Here is a 24365-nt window from a genome sequence, read left to right as displayed (position 1 = left end):
AGGCATAAAAAAAGACAAATCACGCTCTTGTATTTGTAATAAAACAGAGCACGTGGCTAAACGTATAACAAGGGACAAAATGCAAATCCTCCTATCTGACAGAGGTGTCAAATCCAGGTACAGAAAGTAAACTCTGCCACAGTTTGTCTTTAGCCACAGGTGCTGTGTATCTTTCGTGCCTGCCGACCCATCAAGTAAGAAATTACCAACCGAATGAACCTTTTGTCATCTGCCTATTTGTGAAAATGTGTCTGTAAAGCTACCTCTGAAATCCCATCCCACTGTGATGTAACATTAGGGCAGAAATTCAGAAGGGCTCACTCACAGACCTACCATGCATAGTAACCTCCCCGACACCAAGTTTCTATGCCGTGGCTTGGCAGCCAAGTTGGCCAAAGATCGACGTCAAATGTCAAAAGGTAAGCAGAGCTGCAGTGAGTTTGTTTGGATGTACAACATTGGAGTTCTCTCTCAGCTTCTGCTAAATGGAACACACTTGATTGCTTGGTAAAGTTGTTGACACGGATCTACACACTTATTGAAAAGTACTGAACATGCGGAGTGCTGCCTAAACAAGTGAAAATACTCTCAATTGAGATGAATCACTTCAACATACCTCCTTGACCTCAATTCTTACTTTCTTATTAGGCACCGGCTTGACGCCTCTTGTGGCATCTTAGCATGTTATAGAAAGAGCGCAAAAAAAAAACACAAATGGGTCCATTTTTCAGCAGCTAGCTGAGGTTCAGTAGAACTAAACATGAATCTGAGTAGAACCACAAATAAGAGAGAGTTCACTCTACAACCGTATTCATTAGACTGTATCATTTTAAAACTCCTGAAAGGGAAGTATGCCGAAGTGCATCATCAAAAGGACTCTAAGTAGGACAGCAACGTTGAACAATAAAAATGATAAATCTCTGACATTTTCAAGATGAGAGAAAACATCAACATATTTCCCTTGGCAGCAGAGTCAAAGACGAAGCACGCGTGACACGGCCTGGCGTGTCTTCTCATGCCCAGGACGGATGGCATTTCACAGGCTACTTCTGGCAACGGCGAGCGCAATCGGAGGAGCTTCACCGTTTTCATGGTGTCACACATGGAACTCGTCGGACATATGGCCGTTAAAAAAAGATGATGGCCGATTTCTGGGATGCGGTCCAGTGGCGACAGTTGGCGTCCGACGGCACCCACCCCCGATGAGGGCATCAGGTACCCAAACGGACATGAGGCCGAACAGCTTCCACCAGGGAGTGATCCAGGACTCCCTAGGACTACATGTATGTATTTTGACTTTTTAAACATGGCAGTTGGTCAATAAAGGGCGCGAGGGTGTCGCCACGCGACTCAGCGGATCATCTTGAATAAGATCAAAATTAAATCGTGAGAATGAAATACAACCAATAAAAATATTTCGAAGTACTGTATGTATTGTCATGGACTGGTTCGTGTGATGATGAATGTGGCAAAAGTGCAAGACACCAGAAAAAGGAAGCTGAGAAGCGGGTCAGTAGGATGTGAAAACAAAACTCATCAAAAACTAAGCGGCAAAACAAGACACAAAGAAGAATCAAAACACTAAATTAACAAAGTTCAAAAGCAAGATTCAAAGTAAGATGTAATGACTGCATGACAATAGCAAACATAACATGACTCATGACAGCAACAAAGAATGAAGAGACTCGGGCTTCCGCAAAAGCAGGGAACTAAAGACAAGATGAATGATAAGACAACGAGGTACACCTGGACAAGGCACCAGTGGCTGAAGGGAGCTGATTAGTAAACACACGGCTGACGAGAACAGGTGGAAACACAAACCTGATGAGCAAGACGACAAAAATGCACTAAGGTTCAGACTGCCAGCCAAAATCAGATTTTTAGCCCATCCAGATTGAAACTGGATGGCTCTTTTGTAGTCTGAATGTGCAATCAGTGAAAGATGGATTGATTGACAGGTCGAACTTCGGCAGTTGAGATTGTGGTTTTACATAATTCACTGAAGTCACTTTTGCACTTTTTAGCCGATACGTGAAAGAGTGCGGACGTACACAGTACTCCAGAGACAGAGGAGAGGGAGGCAACTTCCTCTTTGGTGGCTAACGTCTTATTCTGCGTTGGGGAATTTGTGAAGAACGAACTGCATTTATGCAGGTGTCTGCTGACCGAGCAGCCATTTTTTTTTTAACCATTACACACCTAAACATTACACCTTATTACTTACAACTGCCCTTGACCACATACTGGAACTCATAAATGAAACTTAATTCTACAATGGAACGTTTTGCCAACGTCATCTTTTTCTAGCCTTTATCCACACGTTGCGTCATGCTTTTACAAAAGACAACTTTTTGCACGTGCATCAGGTGTGCTTTGACATCAACAGGTGCGGCCAGCTGCACTGCAGACAGGAAAAGTTGAGGGCAGCCTGTCGCATTTACTGGATGAGCGCTTTAGTTAAAGAAAAAAATAAGCCGAGAGGCGCATGAAGTACATTTCAAAAAGGACTGACGGTCGGATCAGGCGGCGGCCCCATCCAGGTGAATCCGGCCCTGTAATTCCTTTCACGGCTCCGAGCGGCAACACTAAAGCCACCAGATAAGACGTATTGATGAGTGGCCAACACTAACACAAATAACTGCATGTGTATATACACACACACCCAGACACAGACACGCACACACATTCGCATCCTCTATTCACATGCCAATGCCATCTGGAGCCGGGCATCTGCTCTTTGATTATCCCTGACTGGCAAAGCAACAGCGACGTGAGGTAGAGTTGAACCCGGTGCATGAAATAAGACTTGCACTGCCTGTGTAACAATGTTCACATTGCACACCTTTGCTCGCCGAGACTCGACGCCAAAAGACCACCTTTTAAATATTCAGGCGCCGACCTGAACTCACATGGACGGAAGCCAGGAGTGAGCGTAACAATCTGACGGCTGAGGCGTGCTCGATTCCAACACCCCGAGGCCCAGCCGGCGTCGGCCTCTCGTCCCATTCGTATGGCAAGCGCGTTGCCCTTCATGAATATTCAAGGAGTGTGATACAACATTGGTTCGATTGTCATTCCGTTTCATGTGACGATATTAAATCGCTGAAAGATTTATCGCTTACGGCCGCAGAAAAGACCGCCTATTCATTTCGTGGCCAAAAGCCGCTTGCAGTAGTAAAACTGTGCCCGCATTTGTGCACTTATCACGAATACGACATGCAAGTGGTAGTTATTTTCAATTAGACATTCAGCATTTTGTTCACAGCTTCAAATGATTTCCAGGTGTCTGTGACGTGCATATATCAAAATACTCTGGCCTCTATTTTTGTTTGGCAGGAATTAGCCTGTTTTTGGGGGCGGACCTGTCTCGTGTACGTGAGCCAGAGCTCGTTCAATTTCACATATTGCTCCGCCAATGTTGACTAGAGAATTCTTTACCACGATGACTACAGAAGTGAGTAAAAAGCATGGATTATATTATCCCTCATGGAAGCAGCACTTCATCACCAAGACAATGAATTACACGTGTAATTGCACCCAACTTCACCAAGCTCTCAAGTATGTGTTGCTATTCAAACGCTATCGCTGTTAGCTAATACTAAGGTGTGTGGCTAACAAAACGTAATGCAGCTCTGTTTACCTTTTGGCGTAATACTTCAGACAGTGTAGTCCAGCCATGTTTAGAAAGCGGCGGTTTTGCGGACAACTGGAAATTCGGCGTGGAGGACATTAATCTTCAAGTTAGCCCCAACGTAAGATCAAATTTGGGCAGACATTCAGAAAGAACTGAGCAAAGCCATATTTTAAGCACAGAACAAAAGATTTACTTGATTGGTTAATTTCATAAAAGGTGGGTGAGCTGGCAGTTCAGAGACACAACTATTTGTACACAAGACCGTAAAAGGCCAATTTTCCAGAATACATCCTCTCTGAAGTCAAACAATCCATACGGCTACAACCTTGACTGAGGAGATTTTGCTCTTTTGTGACTGAAGTGTTTTGTTTTCTCCTCTGCCGAAGTGTGCTGAGGAGTGTTTGGCATTCCGCATGCGCTCTGATTCCATGGCTCATCTTCTATTCCCTCTTCTTCTCAAAATGAAAATCAAATGTCTGATGAAGAACACGATGGTGATAAACGAACAACATCAAACAACTTGTCAAAATAAAAGTGACAATGACATTTAGCAAGAGTTTTTACCCATCCTGTCGCCCCTCTGCGGGTTTGTCATGGGTTTAATCATCCATGTTGGAGGGAGCGAGCTGTTAAAATATTTACTGCACTACGCTTCAGTCTGATGAAGATCGCTCATGTCGCCGGCGCTCTGACTGACGCTGCTGAGTCAGTTTTGCACGTGATGAACTACATTTCTCCTCTCTGGGGGGGATGGGATGGTGACAGCTATTGCTCTCCGCCAGGAATTATTCCGCGATACGAGGACTCCCGCTAGAAAAGTAAGACCTGGCAGCAACAACAACATAGCTTCAAAAAAAAAAAAAAAGTCTCTCACTTTCATGAATAAAATACATTAAAATCACATCATCCCATTAGATGTGTTTTAATCATTTATGGAAACAGAACAAAGCCGCCAGAGATTAGCAGCTAGGAAGGAAATTTAAGACGGAAAAAAAAAGCAGTAAGCACACATGGATATTTTTTGGAGGGGGGGGGGGGGGGTGTCACACTTCTTAAAAATCAATAAAAAGGTTAAAAATCCGATATGCATGTACTAATTTAAACTCAGACTCTTGACTCTGATATTGTTCATGTTTTGGGGGAAGATATGCATCTCCAACTGCCGTGATGATGCCTTCAGGGAAAAACATCAGAAAAGAAGAAGAAATTTTTCTTCTTTTCAATTGATAAAACTGAACTCCTTTTTTTTTGTTTCACAAGTGTTCTTTTGCAATTATAAGACAGTAAAGAATATTAATAGAAAAACAATTGTTTTTACATTCGGACGCTCGTTCAGATTATTTGCAATATTTGCTTTGGGAAGAAAATGCCGAAATGCAATATAAAACAGATTTTGCTTACGTAGACTTAGAGGGTTAGCTTTTGTTAATTTTTACAGGTTTGAAAATAGTAATTGCTCATAGGCTAAATGCAGTTTATGAAAACGTTATCCCCGAAGCTTCAGACAGGTTGTGATCTGACAAGGATTTGACCACCAATTTGGCCGACACTCCAAAAATGTCATGTGGAATTTTCTTTCTTCTTTTTTTGTTTGTTTTTTTTCATAAGTATATGATCTCAGCCGTATCTCAACGATCTGATTTATAAAAAGTCTTTAAAAGTATCTTGTTAATATCTCACAAAAAGTTTTAACTGATTGACTGAGAATGAGAAAAATCTAAAATTGTGCCAGTCCTAATTTTGTTTCGCCAAGGCCCGTTGTCAGTGTGGACTGATTCACTGTCGACAGCATAAAGGAGTGTCCCTCCTGCACTAATTGAGACCCGATAGAATCAGCCTAATTACCTAGCTATGGACGTGTGTGCTCTGGCAAGAAATCTTCCTGGCGCACAAAAAAAAGTGAACCTGTCTCAAAAACAACACTGGAGCCGTGAGTGATGCAACAAGAAGATGATACCTCCAGCGCTCGGTCGGTAGAGAGAAACATTAACAAGCAGCGTCATTCGATGTTATATTATTGATTTTGGAGAGCATACACAAAAAGTCTCTCTTCAGTGCGAATTTCTTTTCTCACGATTATGTGCGCCTCTCATGGATCACGACGCTCATCTGCAGAAGAATGATGCCAACGTTTCGCCTTTGAAGTGTTAATTAGAAATGCTGGGAGCCATCTTTGTTTTTAGTTTGTAGAAAAAACAGAGGGAGCTCGTGCATTTATCTCCAGGATAACACGTAAAAAAAACAATACATTACCGCCAAAAGTTTGACTCTCGTTTGCTTCATTGGATTTATTCTTTTTATATTTTAATATGCACAGAAATACACCCCTGCTATTGTTCCGTCTTGTGAAAATAAATTGATGTAAAAGAAAAAGTCTAAGAGCTACTGAGACATGCACAAAATTGAGAACTTGGTGCACCATGTTTGAATTGTCATCCCACTTGTCTAATTCATCTTGACTCTTTCAATAATGGTGGTGCGTTAACTCAATCTGGGGGTAGAGCAGACAGTGCTGTGAATTGGCCTGTCAATCAGTGTTTTTGCCTCCGCACCCTTAAATTTCCAATTTGCTCGGCCGCAACACAATTAGTCGATATCAAATTCAAGTTGTTCATAGGACGAGAGGGAGATTAATGAGCCTCATATATATATATATATATATATATATATATATATATATATATATATATATATATATATATATATTTTATATATATAACTGTATATTTATAAATTCTGGCGAGAATATACAGTAGATACTGTGAATCCTCACTATATTGAGGTTCATCTTTCACTCTGCCACTATATCACAAGGTGTAAATGGTTAGAAGTTACAACCCAAGCGTCATTGAGAAAAGAAGAACCTACTGAGCAGAGAGGTTCATACTCCCTTGAGTACCGGTACATGTTGAACAGTATGGTTTGGCAGAACATTCTGGTGTTTACATTCACAGTGTTTAATCTTTAATTCTCTTTAATTGTATGCGATGCCGCTCCGTCTGTGTGTAGTACCGTAATATCTATGCCAGGGGTCGGCAACTTTTTTGCACTCAAATAACCGTTTCGACTGTTTCCACAGAAATGAAAACACTCAGAGCCGCAAACACTTTTTTGAAAGAGACCTTCAACTCTGCGATTTCTTTTTGTCAGACTTCATAGGAGGACTTCATGTGTTGTGTATATATTTATATATAGTTATAAATTCTACTCTAAGCTATTGTGTAGCTTTAGCCTCGGCATATACCTCAACCTTTCAGTTTCTATGCTTGGTGAGCTCAATTTGATTTTCCAGTCATCCAGTTCCGTACCACAGCCCCTTCCTGACCACAAATTTGTATTTCGTGCACACGTTACGATGCTCCCCCGATATTCCTGAGTGGTATGTACTGAGCCCTGCCACGAGTCTTGAAAATCCATGAGTAATTGATCCCCACCCAGACAGGTTTCTAACTGCCTATAGATGCCAGAGGATGAAGGGCAAGCTCCTTTTATAAATTGCTAGGGCCTGATTAAATGAAGCTCCTCACCTCACTTCAAAATAATTCCCTGGTTTCAAGACAGCACCAAAGCAATATTTTTACATTAGACATGGCTTTGACCTAAGCACAAAACAGTGAAAAGGTAAGAAACAAAGAAAATAAGATCCCCACAAAAATCAGCCAAATTCACGATTGACGAACTGTGAATATGCAGAGGAATATGCAGGTGAATATTTTGCAGCCACAAATTAGCATTTTGTGTACCTTATATCTATATACTGGCTGCATTCCCCCCCCCCCCCACGTTATGTCTCAGGCTCCGTATAAATTGGAAGTACAAAAGAAAAACAAAGCATCCTACCCAATGTGACCTCGGTTTGCATGGGCATCGAGAGCGCTGGGTGTTTGACTTCGCAGCTGAAGAGGGCATCGTTATCCAGCTGTGGGTTGAGGGTCCACGTGAGCCGCGCCTGCACCACCACCGAGCCGTCGCTTTGCGGGATGTGTGTGTGGCTGAAGTAGTACAGGGGGTCGGTGCTGTGGACCCAGCGAGGGAACTCTCGGCTAACCACCGTCTCCGGGATGACCTCGGTGGCAGGGCTGGGCTCCGAGGCCTGCAGGCCCTGCGTGTGGACACGCTGCGGCCGTTCCGTGTACAAACGTGCCGACCGGCTCTCGGGGTCCAGCAGGGAGAGTGAGCGTTGCAGTTTGGTCTCGTCCAGGTCCCGGCTTATAAGCGGCCTGGCTCCTCGGAACCCCGCCAAGCCGCCGCCCTGTTCGCCGGCTGATGGCTGAATGTAGGAAATCACCTCGATCAGCTCACCATCCCGCTTGAAGTACACCTTGGACACAACATGAAAAACGGAATTCAACATCCACTGCTTTGTGTACTCGACCAAAAGACATTCAAAGTGTGTGTGCATGGGACCCAGGAAATACATACATACATCATCACCAGGAAACATGTGTTTGCAAAATTCGGGAAGTTTGAGCTTGTTGAGGCCCTCAAATAGATGATTCATTTGTAGGAAAAATAATAATAAATACAGCGATTCCATGAGGGCTCTTGCTCTGCTTGGTGCTCGGACCTTAATTACATTTTGGGCCACTGACAGAGAAAAGGACGCCAGCAGCTCCAAACAAAACAACACTTGTTTGGAGCTTCTGGCCACCCGACAAACATACGATGGAAATTCATCAAAGCACTAAACTGCGTGAAGGAACAGTCTCGTTTGGGACCGAATGGGAGATAATACCATTGAGGCTGGTCAACACTCGTTTGGATCTGCCCAAAATAAGCTCATGCCCAAATATGATTGGACCACCACACTGTAGCCCACAAGTACCACAAGTTGTCCCAAAGTTTTAGCCCATTTGTGTTGCTTATCCTCTACAGGGTCTGGGAGGATAGAACCTATGGCAGCTGACACAGTACCTGAACTGATCACCTGTCAATCACAGGACTGACATGAATCAGAATCAGAATCATCTTTTATGACCAAGTATGTAAAAAAAAAAAAAAAAATGCAAAGAACTCTCTCGTACTTAAAGCCACTCTTAAGACAACAACAAACAAGCCACTATAACAAAATGTACATTTGGGACATAATCACCCTAGAACTGAGAATCTTTAAGCAATGTAAGGTGACCAGTAGTGTGGCAAGGCAAAACTGAATACTGTACACAAAAGACACAAAACCTGTGGCACTCACGTTCACACCTCACTGCTTGGGCGCTCACTCGCCGTGCGAAGGCTAAATCACTTGTACCCATGTACAAGATAGGTATGCTTACATATATCTTTTTATATTACATTATACTTCTCTGACTGCACAAAGCCCTATTCGTAATTATAGACACCTTTCAAATGGCGATGTCATTGCCTGTACCAGGTGTCAGGAGGGACACCTGCTCTGCTCCACTTCCCAGAAACAGCCTTCAAACCGATATCAAACTTAAAGAACTTGTCTCTTACCTGCTTTTAAAACCACCATTAAACCATTCTACATAGTTCTATTATGTTCTTCGGACATACTGTATATTGATGAATGGCACACAGTTCCTAGGTGTCTTTATATACGTGTGTCATTCTCTAATCAAAGTACTGCAAGGATCAAAGTTGACTCGAGAAAATTTTTGCACCCCTATTTTTTGTCTGATTAGCCTGTTTTAAGGGGGCAGCTCAATCTCATGAAAGTGAGCCAGAGCTTATCATGCCCGTTATAAAGCTCAGGTTTGTGAACTGCAAAGCACATGCGAGCCCATACAATGACAGTAATATTTCTTCTCAGGAAGTCACCACTTCATCCCCAAGCTGCTGAATTGTCAATGTGCTGATTCATGCGTAACGATTTAATGTAGTTGTGTTTGAAAGTTGTGATTTTCCAACCAGCTGAGCTACCAAGTCATAGGCAAAGGAACTCATTGTGGCCTCTCTAAATAAGTTGTATTATATTGTCACAATTCAGCAAAAATCAAAAGAAGGGCACACTCCCATGCAGGCACATCTCAGAAATAGGCGGATAACAGAAGATGTACAGTACTTGTATGTGGTACAGTACTTAAATGTGGTGGTTTCAAGCATGTAAAAGGTATCAATAACATTTATTCTTTAAGGCATGATGAAGTTCTGGCGGGCAGATCACGTACACATAGTCTATAATGATAGCACTGTGCGGGTAAACTCTAGAAACAAGTCATGCTAATGCTATCATTCACACATGCCCTGATGTGGAAATAATAATGGGGTTACTGGTATCCATGGAAACGCAGCCACTAACATTGAGCAAGCACTATCGAGCGAGCACTTTTGAGCCGGTGCACGTGCCGCCCGGCTTGCAAGCTAATGATGTTGCTTTTGTTGCGGCAAACATGACCTCGGTGACAAGACAGCAGCAACAACAAAAAAACAGATAAGCGTTGTCCAAAAATACATCGCCTATCTTGCGTGAACACAATCACCATAGGCAGGCTTCAGGTGCTCTGAATGTACGTATGGATCTGGATGCTTGCTAAGCTGAACTACACTTTTGAGAGTTTGTGACAGTGCCGAAGGGGAGAAATGAGTGTCACATTAAAAAAGACTCATTCTCCGAAAAATGATTGCATTTCGGGGACCATACACTCTACCCTCTATGTGAATGTAAATGTATTGCCTGCGGAACTTCCTTAAGGTGGTACTCGAATTTGTTTGCACTCATTATTGCGGTTTTCACACTCAAGGTAGCGACCCTTAAGGTGCCAAGTGCTTCCAGTGGCGACATACATTCACTGAAGTTTATATATATGTGGCTCATAGACACAAGGGATACACCGATACAACTTTCTTTCAGGCCGAGGATAAGTGCTTACTTTTGAGTACTCCGATACTGTCTTGCAGTTGTAATCGACATTTGTTGTGTGCTTCGTCTGTTGTGTGTATCTTGGCCTCCAGGGGGCAATGTGATGCATGCATGGTCACGGATTTGATAGTAAGACACCAAGACGTTTGTTGTGTAATATTTAGCAGAGAAGAAAACATACATGCAGGCATGTGTTATAAAATACTGAAAATATTTCGGTATGTGTTGAATTTTTATATTGGTTATTTAAATGTTTATACCACAACCATGATGATACTTGATAGCCTCTCTGTTTATTGAATAAACCCTCCTCATCATGGATTTCAGGTTTGTGGTCGTTCTTTTTCAGAGGTTTTTTTTTTTTTTTAGCAAAGTTTATAACTATTTTGTTCCACCTCTTTTTTTAATCTTGGGTGTGATTTCACTGTTGACCATGAATTGGCGGCACACTACTTAGTTTGACGCAGTGTCAATTTGAAAGAAGAATGAAAACAAGAAGTACTTTTATTCCAGCCTATTTATGATTGAAGATTATTGAATGTAAATCCGCTTTAATCCTGCTTGTTACGCCTACAGAAAGCAATAGCTGTAGGTTAACTTTATAGTTGACATCTTTGAGCATGATTAGCGACGTATACTGTGAGATATTAAGTTTGGTAGTTGGGGAAGCATTTTGATTTATTTGCTGTAAAAACACAATTTGTGTAATCCAAATATGTTATTTCTATATCATGGATTTCAATTATTGCCTGGGTGTGGAGGGGGGATTACTCTACGTGTTAGCGTGTTAGCAACAAGACAGCAGATTGTGTTTGATGAAATACACATGTAATTGTCATTATTTTGTGAAAGCTTTATCGTAAAACTTTTAACTGGGAGTGTTAATAAACAGCTTGAAGCAAGTTCACGTGGGCTATTTACCAAATAGACACGATAAGTCTCTGCAAGGAGACCATGAGCCCCAAATGGAAATGGATTTGTCAACAAGACATCATGGGAAAAAGCCTCAAACACATTAGATGAGCCACTCGGGAGATCAGTGTGCTGTTAGCAGAGTGGAAGTTAAAACTAGTTTCTGCTTTTTGCTTGTGTGATAGGATTGTTTAAAAAAAAAAAATAGGCCTTCACTAACCATAATGGAACTTTCAAACATAGTTTACTTATTTGTAAACATGTATGATTGTACAAATGACAAAATGCATTGGGAGGTTTAAGAGTTAAATTAATTCAGTGATTGATCTCAAAACTCAATGTACTCAAATCTCAAATAGTGAACGGACAAATGTGGTGTTTACTGCCACCAGATAGCAGTGGTGTATCTGTCAAGGTACCACTTTATAAAAATGTTGCTCTAAACATTGCCAGTATGGTCCGTGAAGTTTTTTTCCAAACGGGAAATGGGAACAAAGTGAGCAGAATATTTTTTTCCTTGATTTTTCTTCCATTTTTCAACAGCATTTCTCAAAGTTGTCCCTAAATACTCTTTCTTGTAAGTTGATGGAACGGAATATGAGGATTGACAGCTTTGAACTGGAGGTGAGAGACTATTTTCTGGTGTTGTTGTGGCCCCTGCAGTTCTCCCCCCTTTTTATTTACGAGGAAGGAGATCACACACAGATGAAAATACTGCTTGTGCAGACCGAAATAGACATATATATATATATATATCACCATTAGAGCGTGTTTAATGCACTCCATGTGGATTATATTATCTTTTGGGAATGTGGATGCTGTGTTTATTTCTGTCATTGATTTTCTTTGCCACATTTAGTCAGAATCACAGGGGAGATATTATATATTCTTCAAGATTGTACAGTTGCATTTGATTGTGTAGCATTTGGGGGCTCGACAACATGTCACAACAGGATGCTCAAGTGAGAGTACTCAAACTTTTAGAGGATCGGTCATACGATTGTCAACTTTCCATTGATGTTCGTCAAAGCAGGATTAACTTTTAATTTCTTATTGCGGACGCAGTAGTTGCTACGCTTCAGTCACGGCTGAGGTGTGTGTGGCAGTGTGGCATACCAAACGTGACAACCCACACTGGTTTATTTTTCATTAAGTAAGGGCTTGTCTTTTTTTATTTAGAACTTATAACAGCTGACCAGTAGGTGGCAATGTAAAGAGCGACAATCTAGCGTCCCGTGTAGTGACTCATGCACAACATTGGGACAAACACACACACTCTTACATGACAAGCACTGAACCTTTTATTACGATGGACAACAATCAGAAGCTCTTTTTTACTATACACATGAGTCCAATTATCAAAGTTGTGCTATTGGCATCCACTGGTTAGTCATTGTCAGTGAAAAGACCTTTTCTTATTAGAAATTATGTTCCCCCGCCTGATACTGTCCCCGTCCCACAGAGTTTTTTTTTCCCCAAACCCTTACAGGAGTTAGGAGGAGGAGGAGTTAGTCTGGGGTTGTTTCCCCCCTTCTCCCTCCCCAGGGTTTTCTTTTATTTATTTTTTTGTCATCTGAGAAAACAGGCCGTTATAATAGGTCACCTGATGGACCCCTGTTCTGTATGCCCCTGTTGGTCATTGTTTTTATATTTCTCTTGGACGGGTTGTGTCTGTTGCATTTCGTTGTACCTTGTGGTACAATGATAAAGCTACTGTATTCTGAGTCTGATTCTTACGACAGCTAACCAGTGGGTGGCAGTGTCTAGGATGAGATGAGTTTCCACTGTAGTGGACTCAAAAATATTAAAGAAAATCTTTTGAATACACATAGTAAACTGGTCATTTCATTCATTTGAAAAAAGAGTAACTTGAGAAGTGGGTATAATATAACAGACGGTTAGTGGGGGGGAACCTAATGTCCCTGAGAAAATGAGGCAGCAGCACCATACTGTGTTTTTTAAATATTGACATCATTCCAAGTCCATTTAATGACCTGTACACTTTGTGTTTATTCCTTTGAGCTGTTAAAATTATATTTTCCAAATATGCAGCTCAGTTTGACAGGCGTTGATAACAACAACAACAACAACAACAAAAAAAACACTGAAGTGACTTCAAATGGGAGCGCAAACACTGATTAATTTTCCTCAAGTGATTATGAATCTGTTAGAGGATGTCGCTCACTGCGATACGTGTCAAAAAATAAACATTACATTTCCCACAGTGACACGGGCACATCGCTGTGCCCCTCATGTGATTTTCCGACATTCAGAATGCAATTTGTAATGTGAAAAACAAAAAGGAAAACTGCAAACAACCAGACATGTCTCAATAATTCGCTGCTGAAAATAGAAAATTGTAGATAACAACATAGCCCACTTCCCTACCTGCTGCGGTGGGAGGCAGGATGGGAGACTTTAGTTGTGCTAATAGCACTGACGCTAGCAGCCCCAAAAAAAAGCCAGTTTGAACCAGAAACTGTCTAAATGACAGCGCAGTATTGCAGAGGTGGGGGACTCGGGAGTCACATAACAAACATAACACATAACAAATACAGCATCTAACTTTATCTGTCACTAGAAAAATAAAGACAGATAAGCTATGGCAAATTCATATTATGAATAGTTTGTAAAAAAAATTAAAGACCCTATAACGTGAATTCAGAGATTTGTTATTAAATACAGTAACATGTTTGGGGATAATTGCTGAAATCGTGAAAAGACTCACTCTAGTGCACCACCTTGTCAGCCATGAGTGCATGCACATTATTGAGGGAAAGGCGGAATAGCAAGGGAGGAAAAAAACATAAATGCTATAAGTACATGCACGTCACAGAGAGAAGGAAGTAGTGAGTTAAAAAAAAAACCACCCAAGAACCTTAAAAGTCCGACATGACAACCAACATATGGACAGGGGTTTCGCGTTGGCATGGCCTCTTTAGAGTGCCTCGTTAGGCTTTAAAGGTATATTTTCATAACATTTTGAATGCATAAAAAGATGCACGACGAAGTGGCATCATTTTTCCAGTTCATAAACCAGTTCATAGTATTTTGACAGTTGAGCAGGGTGCTGTTGATCTGGTAGCGTTGTTATCAATACTCTTTGTAGTGTCATTTTGACACTACATTTTATTTTCACTTTTTTCCACAACTTTCATGTCTATTATGCATTTAATTGAGAAGACAATAACGTCATTGACAATACAGAGACTTTTTTGACCGCTAAAAACAAAGTGATGAGTTTGCTTGCACAGCTTACTTACGAACTTAATGCCACGCACATGACTCCCACCTATGCTGACTTGAAGCTAAACTAAAGAATCTCCTTTTGTTTTCATTGACAAGAGCAACAGTGAAGTATGTACGCGTTGAATATGACTGCGGGGTGATGTCAATAAACTGTGAGGGATGCCTCTTGGAATGATGTTCCTTTCACTGTTATTGAAACGTCCCATAGAGGAGCAGGCTCACTATAGCGGGCCGGGCTGCTGCGCTGTCTATCATGTTTATTGTCACCGTTATCAACATCCACTATCGTCTTGTTTCGCAGCAACATGCAGCCGCTAGCAGGTCCAAGCCAGCGTTTTAATGCAGCAACACTGCCTGCGAACACGTTCAACTGTTTGTACTTGTACGTAACAGTCAGCAGATATTAAGCTCATGGCAGGCACGCCTCTTGAAGGGGGATGATAGTGGCTCCACCACGAGTTTTTCCTCCCATTATACCTACGGCAGCCACAGTTGCGATGGTATTCTCTGCAGTGTGGGTCGGTGCGTTGTCTTGCATGTTAATTATTTTACTGCGCAAGGCAGGCTTCTCAGAAAGGTTGCAGTCAAGGGACGATGGTGGCCACACTGCGAGTTTTTATCCCTTTAATACTAACAGCAGGAATCCCGTCAACATTTTTTTCTGCAGGGTGAGATGGTGCACCGTCTCGGCACAAAAGCGTTCACTGTTTGAAAAGAGGGATGATGATGACGCATGATAAGTAGGAAAGCTGATGAAGTTATCGCGAGGATCTTTTTTTTTTTTTTTTGATGTCCCTGCTGCTGTTTGGAGGCATATCGCCATCCCCACTCACAGAGCTTCTTTTTCCATCGGTGATGATGAGGTGTGCTTGACATTAAGGATGCTCCGACCCGATCACCTGATCTGAAATTGAGGCCGATCACATGATTGTCAGCTGATCCGGAATTGGGCCAGAAAGATTGTTTTTCTTCATTCAGCCTGTGCACATTGCTCTCCTGTACTCATGCAGCAGAACGTAAATTGTGTGCGGAGCGACAAGGAGACACGAACAATGTGAATACACTCGGGGTAATCCGAGAGATACTTCCTTCTAAAATAGCCTAGGCCTGCCTCGCCTCATTGTACGGGAGAGCTGCCTCTCATTGTCAAAGAGTTGAGAGCGACAGACAGGTTAGCAATTGTGACTCGTCCAAACCACTTCACTTGAAATAGGTGTTTAATGAGTGTAAATTACTTGGTGATAAAAGTCATAAATCAATAGTGTTGTTTGTACTTCCGTCATTTTAGCCTGCGCACGCCAATAAATAACCATGTAAATGTATTGTTTACCATTAGATTATCAAAATGCACTCAACCATCCCACAATTTGGATATGCGTATTGGTATTAACAGATACTTAAAACCAAAGACACGGACTCAGTGCCAAAAAAGTGTGATGGGGGCATCCCTACGTAACATGCAAGACAATGCGCCGTATCGCACTGTAGATTATACATTTGAAGCAGCGGCTACTAAACTCTGAGATCCAATGAGAGGACAGGTGGCAAAAAGGCTCCTCGCGACAATTTCATCAGCTTTCTTTCATATTAACAAGCATCATTATCCGGCCTCGTTTTCCAATCAGCGCACACTTTTGCGCTGAGAATGCGCTAATGAGCGGCACTGGGAGGTAATTAGCGCTGACATCATCATCATCATGGCAACGCATCTCGAACTATGAACATAGCCAGCCGGCTTTTAATTCGCACAGCAACTCAAGCTTTCTCTGCTAATGGCGTAGCAATTTTTTTTTTTTTTTTGTGATATATGATGGCGCAGTCGAAACGGTTCAGGCTGCAAAAATAGTTCATGATCCAAGCGGCATCATCATGTTTGAAGTATGCATTAATGGAAAAAAAAACTGCTATGCACATTTAAACAGGATTTTTGTAAAAAATGACTCATGTCTACACGTAGCCGGGTTTTTTAACAACCGTATATCCCCCCCATCGCCTGCGTTGGAATACACATTAAAAAAACGCATCCACGCGAAACCGCGGAAGTGCGTTTTCAAACGCATGTCAAGCCTCTGGGTGGCAGTAGTTAGCCAAATACTGTCCATTCAGAAGGAACTTCCGTCCTTTGACGTCACTTCTACGAAACCAAAAACACAGTGTCAAGCTCGTTCGGTCAGAATTGCTTTTAAACCTTTCAACGAGAATCGGTGGTTGGTTGCGGACAAATAAGTAAGCAAAAAGCGCATGAATGGCTATAACCAACGCAGCGCCGCGAGAATCCATGTTGACTCGCATGAAAACACAAGTCGCGCAGTGATGTCAAAGCATTGTTGTCGCACGGTGACGACGTAAATCTCGGGATGTAACCGTCCACAGCAAAACTGTAATCCGAAGATACAAATCTCCACTGCGGCCGGAAGTTTTGCGTTTTCACTGAAAAAAACCCAGGGACGTGTGGATGATAGGGCTAACCGCAGGCTTATATCCGGCATTTTCAAAAACCCCGGCTACGTGTAGACAGGGCCTTAGAGATGAAACGAAAGGTTGTCTAGCAACATTTAGGGATCATTTCCATGAGAAGGCAAACGGGCACTTTTATCACAACACACAAAAGTATCTTCCTCATGAAATAAAACAAAATAACATTAGATTCTTACAGATTTGGAGTGCATACTAGATATGTTGCATATCTTATAAAAGATGAAGGAGTTAAAGCATCCAAACTCAGTTGCAGTATTTAATTCCCTCACCCAATGAGAATCACTAAGAAAATCAAATCAATTGGCAGTATTGATAATTGAATCCCTAAATTCCTAATTGTCGTCTCACTTTTCCCTCATTAAAAACTGCTTGACTTCAAGCATTGTTCCGATTCAAACATGGATGAGATGTGATGGGTTGTAGTTAAATATAAGATGTCAATGAAAGCTTGATGCTTTGGTGACACACACGCACGCACACATGCACCGAATCGCGAGAAGAGGTTTAATCAGCCGTACAAGTGAGAACACCTGTGTGTGAAGGACTCGCTGTGTCTCATGGGAGGAAATAAAAAGCTATGAGAGTGTGTGCGTTTGTGTGTTACATCCGCTGGAGTGAACATGTTTGGCTGATTAGCTCTTTGACAAAAGCACTAGATGAAGTTGGATGACTTTTGCAAAGTTGCAGCGCACACTCTTTATTATCCGCCCAACTGATGCGTTGGCGTGCTCACACACTTTAGAAGTACGCTGATAGTACAATTGCTTGGAAAAGCAGAAAATGGTGACATGTGGTGTTGTTTCGATGGCAAGTCTAAGGCTCATTCAGCAAATAGCTAGCACTCGATGCTTTGCTTTGACTTCTGCACATTATGCACAAACAATGGCAATTGCTCTGTCTGGGCTAAAAAAAAAAAAGAGAACAAGAATTAATTCCTTTTTGGATTGATCAAAATCAACAGGGTTCTACTTTGACATAATAAACCTTCAAAGCTTGAAGAAAATGAGTGCACCCTTTGAATTCTGTTACCTATATCATATTGCACTGGATATAAGGCAAAATCAATCACCATGGGGGTGGGGTGTGGGGCTAGGTTCCCCACCGAGCGGGCACCCGAGACGGAAATCACATTCACCTTGCGTTCACCTCTCGCCGATCTTGTAATTGCTGGAGATGTGTGGACTGTGGCTGGGGAGTGCATTAGCATGCGCATGTGTGGACACTGATTAATGACTCAACGGTAGGCAGAGGGACGCCGGGCGGGTGGGTGGGGGTACCTCTCCAGCTTACAGGGCGCCCCTGCTCTGGAGGACCGGCTTGGCAAGTTTGTGCATCTCATCTACTCGATGCACTTAGGCAAATATGTACCATGATGATGATGTTGATGATCTACAGTAAGATTCAGGAGATTATCAATTTTGTGTCACCACCATAATATGCTACGTCTGATTTTACAATGTTGATGTTGCGTGTGTTTATTGAAGATTCAGCGCTGCTAAATCACTTGTGGATTTCACATGGCAACAGTATTGAAGCCATAGTCACAAAATGATACTATGTTTCATTTTTGATAGCATTGATGACCTTGACTTGAAACCCTCAATCGCAACCCAAACCCTGATTTCAAACCGTAATCCTGTCTTGAAACCCTTCTTGAAATGAACAACCCCAGTTTCAAACCCACATTGCAAACCATGACATTGAAAGCTTAATCCTGATTTGAAAACATAATTTGAAACACTAACTCTGACTTGAAACTAATCCTAACACAAAACCTTAATCCTGACTGGAAACCCTCATTTGAAACATTAGCACAGGCTTGAAATGACATTTTAAAAGCCTACTTTGAAATCCTAACCTCATCCCAAAACTTGAAACTTTAACCTTAAACCCGAGTCTTGACTTGAAACACAAACTATAAACTAACCTAGGCTTGAAACCCTAATTTTCAACCAAAACCCTGCATTGAAACCCTACTTTTAAACCTGAACCAAAAACCTGAACCCGAATATGCTCCCAGCAGGCTTACTCGTTGAAACAAGGCATTCCGATCAATATTGCATTTGTGGAATCTGAATTAAGCAGCAAAATCCACCCGCATTTAGCTATCTCAGGGGGCGGCCATTTTGTCACTTCTGTCGACTGAAAATGACATCACAGTTGCTCAAAAGCAGTTGACAAAAGCCCCCTGAGATGCCTGGATTTGACTGCTTAACTCATATTTCCAAAATGTAATTAATTAATCAGAAAGTCTCGTTTCAACTAGTGGGCCTGCATGGACCATAATCTTGGAGAAAAAAAAATGTTTGGGTTGACTTTTCTATAAGGAAAGCCTTTTGAGCATTTATTTTTAAAAATGTACTTGACACCAAGCTTGAGGTCCACATACTTCTTTGTCCTCACTAATAAGACAATTCAAGTCACAAGTAGAATAACTTACTAGGTCTGATGATAGACATTCCAGCACCAGCAGCAGTGAATGGCACAAATAAACAAGGGGAGGGCGGTGTGGAGGTAGGTCACCAACTCACAGAGGGTGCAGGCTTTCCTCCCTTGGCGGTGCAAACCAACGTGAAATTCTGGGCTTGGTATCGACTGAATGGCGCCGGCGTGTTCTCGGCCACCACTGAGATGTTGTTTGGAGGAGCTGATGGAACACAAAACACAAGCGGCTCCGTCACTCAGACTGAAAAAAGTTTTTGTCGGATTTTCTCCAGTTTATTTTCTCAATTGGTTGCATGAAATAAAATCATCTGGCTCCAGATACATTTTTATGTAGACTATACAACTACTTAAAAATGTATCTGGATCCATATGTTTTTATTTTGTGCAACAATTTGAAAAAATAAAATTGAGTAAATTCATCACACCATATTTTTGACTGCACCTGACACATTGCAGAACATGGCAAAAAAATACATCTTTTTTTTTCCATAAATTGAACATTTTACTTTTTAGTCAAAAAATGGTGAAACCCTAGTTTGAAACCCAAAACTGAAAGCCCATCTATGTCTTGTAACCCTAATCCTATCCCTTCTTGAATAACCTAATTTCAAACCTTAACTTGAAACCCGAACAATGTCTTGAAACCCTACTTTGTCAAAACCCGTGAGCAAGGTAAGACAGCGTTCAGAGAGGCGCGGTGAATTAATGCAAATCTATCCGAGGCAGCAAAGAAAATCCCATTTTCAACACGCCGCCATCGAGCGACTCGTTGAGGCGCTTTAAATGGCAATGTGAATATTTCATCGACAATACAGCGGCTGATTCCGGCAGATACCATCCAAGAGAGAGTTGGTTTGTACAGAGGGGTGGGAGGGGATGGAGGAGCAAACAAAAAGCATCCTTCAGCTTTGATGAAAGCTTTTTTTCTTTATTGATCACATCATTGAGGCCTTCGTCATCCTGAAGGTTGTTTCCGTCACTTAGAAAAACTTTCACATGATAAACTACTCGTCATATACCCCGCAAGTCCCATTTTACATGCATCTTATTCCAAACACGACATGAAACATTCATTTCAAACCCGAACCCTGGCTTGAAACTTCATTTTCAAACCTAACCACAGCTTGTTTGAAAGCCTGACTCTTGATTTTAAAGCCTAATTTGAAAATCTAACTTTAGCTAGAAACTCCAAGCCATCTTCAAACCCTAATTTGAAACCTAACCCTTGTTTGAACCCTTAACCCTGTCTTGAAACCCGACTTTGAAACCCTAACTGTGGATTGAAACTCGAATGTGAAACCCAATCTGTGGCTCGAAACCCCAATTCAAATCCTTAACCCGTGTTTGAAAACACCACCTGGCTTCCCTTAAATTGAAACGGGAGTCATCGTCCACTCCCTCAAGTCCATTTGGTCAGTCAGTTTCCTGTTTTTCGCCAGAATTCTAATCGAGACATGGGTAAATTTGGGATGGAAGATGAAATGACTCCAGGTCGCCGGCTTTGTTTTCAGAAACGACCATCAGGTGGCCGGCACGGCCCCGCGGGATAACGAGAAAGGTCAGCGCGGCGACTTTAATGTGTAAATCTATCAGGCGCTCTTAAAGAGACATGTCAGAGCAATGAATTGATTAAAAGCGGGTTGGGGATTTTGCCGCTGGGCCGTATGCCGCCATGCTGGCGCACCCCTTAATTGCTTATTGATGGCATTCATATGCTTGTAAATTAACCTTAGGACACTCCATTAGCTCCCTGACAACCTGGCGCAGCACGAGTCATAGCGACAGGCTAACAAAATATACTTAACACAAAGAGAGACACAACACTGGCTCCTTTGCTTGAAACCCCATCCTTTGTTTAATAACCTGAACCCAGGCTTGAAAGTTTAAGACTGGGTTGAAACTTAAAACCCAACACAGGCCTGAAACTCTACTTTAAAACCTGAAACCAGGATTAAAACCCTACTCTGAAACCTTCACCTTGTCTTGGAATCCTATTTTGAAACCAACAGCATGCCTTGAAAGGAAAACCATAGCCTTTGTTTAAAACTGTAACTGTGGCTGAAAACATTGGTTTGAAACCACAAGCCTTGTATAACAAAACCCTGTCCTGATATGGACTTGAAACCCTAACTTAATACCCTTACATTTACATGAAACACTACATTGAATCCATAACCCAGCCTTAAATCTTGAACTAAAGGTAAGTTTCTTACATACTGTACTGTACTGAATGCATAACCACACATTGGGATACATTTGGATCTTCAAGAACAATCCTATCATTTAGAGGAAATATTTTTCTCATGAATTTGATATTAATATTAATGATAACTACAATAACTCTCAAATCACAGACTTCGCCAGTTGGATAATGGTTTCTAATCCCCTGACAAGTACCTTTGCCAGCAAGCCTCTACAATCAGCGCTCTTGACTTCTTGCTGCATGAACTGCGGGGATAAATAATTGATCACGACACACTCTTGTTTCCCACCACGTGAGGCCATCCGACGAGCACGGGTAGAATTGAAAAAAAAAACAACATATTCACAGATTCTGCAAAGGATTAAGACGCTGTCTGCGTCCCTCCTTGAGCCGTCCAAGTGCACGGTTGCCCGTTTCAGCTTCAGTACATTTCTCTGCAGGTTGAGCACTTACACTCGAGTCAAAACGCAACAAAAATGTTCAAGCAGCGAGGCCGGGTGCGCAAAGCAAAACAATAGGAAAACTTCGCCAAGAGAGGAAAATTTCAAAAGTTGAGAAACTTTTTAAGAAAATAAAGTCAATCCGCAGCTTTGTTTAAAGACGGAAAAAAGATTGAAGCGCAGATTTAAAAATTCTAACTCGGGCGTCTTGCCTTCTCCTCCTTACATAATGAAAGAGGCTCGCTGAGCTTCCACCCGGCGCCGAGACAGAAACATCTCAGCTGGAATTCCGATTGTGTTCGCTTCTGCTATTTTGCCGGGAATTAATCATATTGACGCACGTCAGGTGAGCGCTTGTGAGGCCGCCTGTGAATGTGACATTCATTTGTGCTCTCTGTTGGTTTCAAGATAGAATTTGTTTAAATCTCAGTGAGAATATCACTGCAGCGGATCTTTCCATTCGGAAAAACACAGTAAGGACTTCATTTTTGTTCTTCAGGGTACATCAATTTGACATGTATTGCACCTTGCACGTATCCCATTGACAAATGATAGAATTTATACTCTTTCAATTGTCAAGAGATACAGCGAATTGTCAAGAATATAACCCTGGCTGACACCCTACCTTGAATCTGAAACTTTGGTTCAAAACCTAATTACAAACCCCAACCTCGTTTTAAAACCCAACTTTGAAATTTTAAGACCTGTCTTTAAAGTCAGAACCTGAAACCCTAACCCTGGTTTGAAATCTTAAATGGAATTTCTAACCCTGGATCAAATCCCTAATCCTGGTTTGAAATCTACCTAAACTGTCTTGAAATCCTACTTTGACTCCTTCAGACAGGCTTGAAATTCCAATTTGAAACCCTAAGCCTATCTTAAAAGTACATTATGAAGAAATGCTGAGCCCGGCCTGAAACCCTGCTTTGAATCCCTAAACCAAGCTTAAAACTCTAGTTGAATTCCAAACCTACTCTTGAAGCCCTAACATGGGTTTACAACGCTAACGTTAAAAATCCCTAATAGTGGCTGTAAAGCTTGCTTTGAAACCCTAACCCTGTCGTCAAACCCCAACCCAAACTTTAACCCAATTAAAATGTATTTGGAAATTCCTAGCCATATTTCAAATACCTAATCCTGTCTTGAAACCTTACTTTGAATCCTAACCCAGGAATGAAACCTAATTCAAAACCATAACCCTATTTTGTATTTTAGAAAATTATTTGAAACCGTAACAATGTCTTCAAACCCCATTTAGAACCGTAAACCTTTAAAACCCTAACATAAAAACACAACCCTGGTTTGACTCCTCAATTCAAGACCCTAATCCTCCCCGGAAACCCTAATGTAAATGTATTAACACCCTCTTCTGTAAAATTACACTAAACATGCCTTAAAATGTTAATTACTGCCCAACCTGCAAGAAAAATCGAATATTAGAAGTAGCAAATACATCTGAGACATCATCCAGCACCACCCTGACCTTGAAGCTCAGAATTCCACTTGTTTTGTCTTTTTCCTTTTTTAAAAATAAAATAATTGTGCGCCGCCAACTGTAATAGAAAGTCTACCGACACTTTTTTGCAAGGCAACATGAATCATTTGTAGCCATGGAAACTAGAACACTTTTATCCAGTGGCAAAGTTCGCAAAAACGGCAAAGTTGGTGGGGACCAAAGGTATGTGTGCAATGCACTTGAGATGCACGTTTCAGCAGAAAGCTGCTTCTCTTGATTCTAAACGGTATGGAACTCAAATTCATGTCATTGCTCTCTGCCTCACTATGTACCGTTTTATTGGGAAAGACAGTCTACTGTGAGGAGGAGGTCATTAAAACAACAAAGCGCCAACTTATCTTATCTGTATCTTGTTAATAGACACACCTGGGGCAACGTGTTCTTTGTTATTATGGTATTATTTTTGGAACGTACGTGCCAGGGACAGATTGCGTGCATGGGGCTGTCAATTACCTGCAACGCTCTGTCAAGGGAATCGCCTGCACCTGTGAGCCCAGTTTGTGTGCACAGGTGCAGCTGATGTGATTTCGGCAGATGAGAAGCATCGGCGATGTTTTCATTAACAGCAATAACTCTGGCTGCCGATTTTATAATCTTAAATGAGAGCATATGGGGATGATGCTGTTTAAATTATTAGTAATGGTTAGGGATTCAAAGGAATGCTCCCC

General features: G+C 41.7%; 1 protein-coding gene across 2 annotated transcripts in view; it reads right to left on the bottom strand.

Moving 5' to 3' along the window:
• igsf21a (immunoglobin superfamily, member 21a) overlaps positions 1 to 24365 on the bottom strand; it is a 163821-nt gene that overhangs the window by 12113 nt on the left and 127343 nt on the right. For both annotated transcript variants that reach the window (XM_086041571.1, XM_086041572.1), the window contains exons 5-6: positions 19625 to 19740; positions 7475 to 7955 (exon numbers count right to left, since the gene is read on the bottom strand). In XM_086041571.1, the coding sequence (XP_085897697.1) occupies positions 7475 to 7955; positions 19625 to 19740 (597 nt within the window). The remainder of the gene's footprint in view (positions 1 to 7474; positions 7956 to 19624; positions 19741 to 24365) is intronic.

The sequence above is a fragment of the Filicampus tigris genome, chromosome 9 (assembly GCF_054856515.1).
Source record: "Filicampus tigris isolate MCC_2025a chromosome 9, RoL_Ftig_1.0, whole genome shotgun sequence".
Lineage (NCBI taxonomy): Eukaryota > Metazoa > Chordata > Actinopteri > Syngnathiformes > Syngnathidae > Filicampus > Filicampus tigris.
The sequence above is the reverse complement of the archived record's forward strand: the minus strand, read 5'-3'. Positions and strand labels throughout refer to the sequence as shown.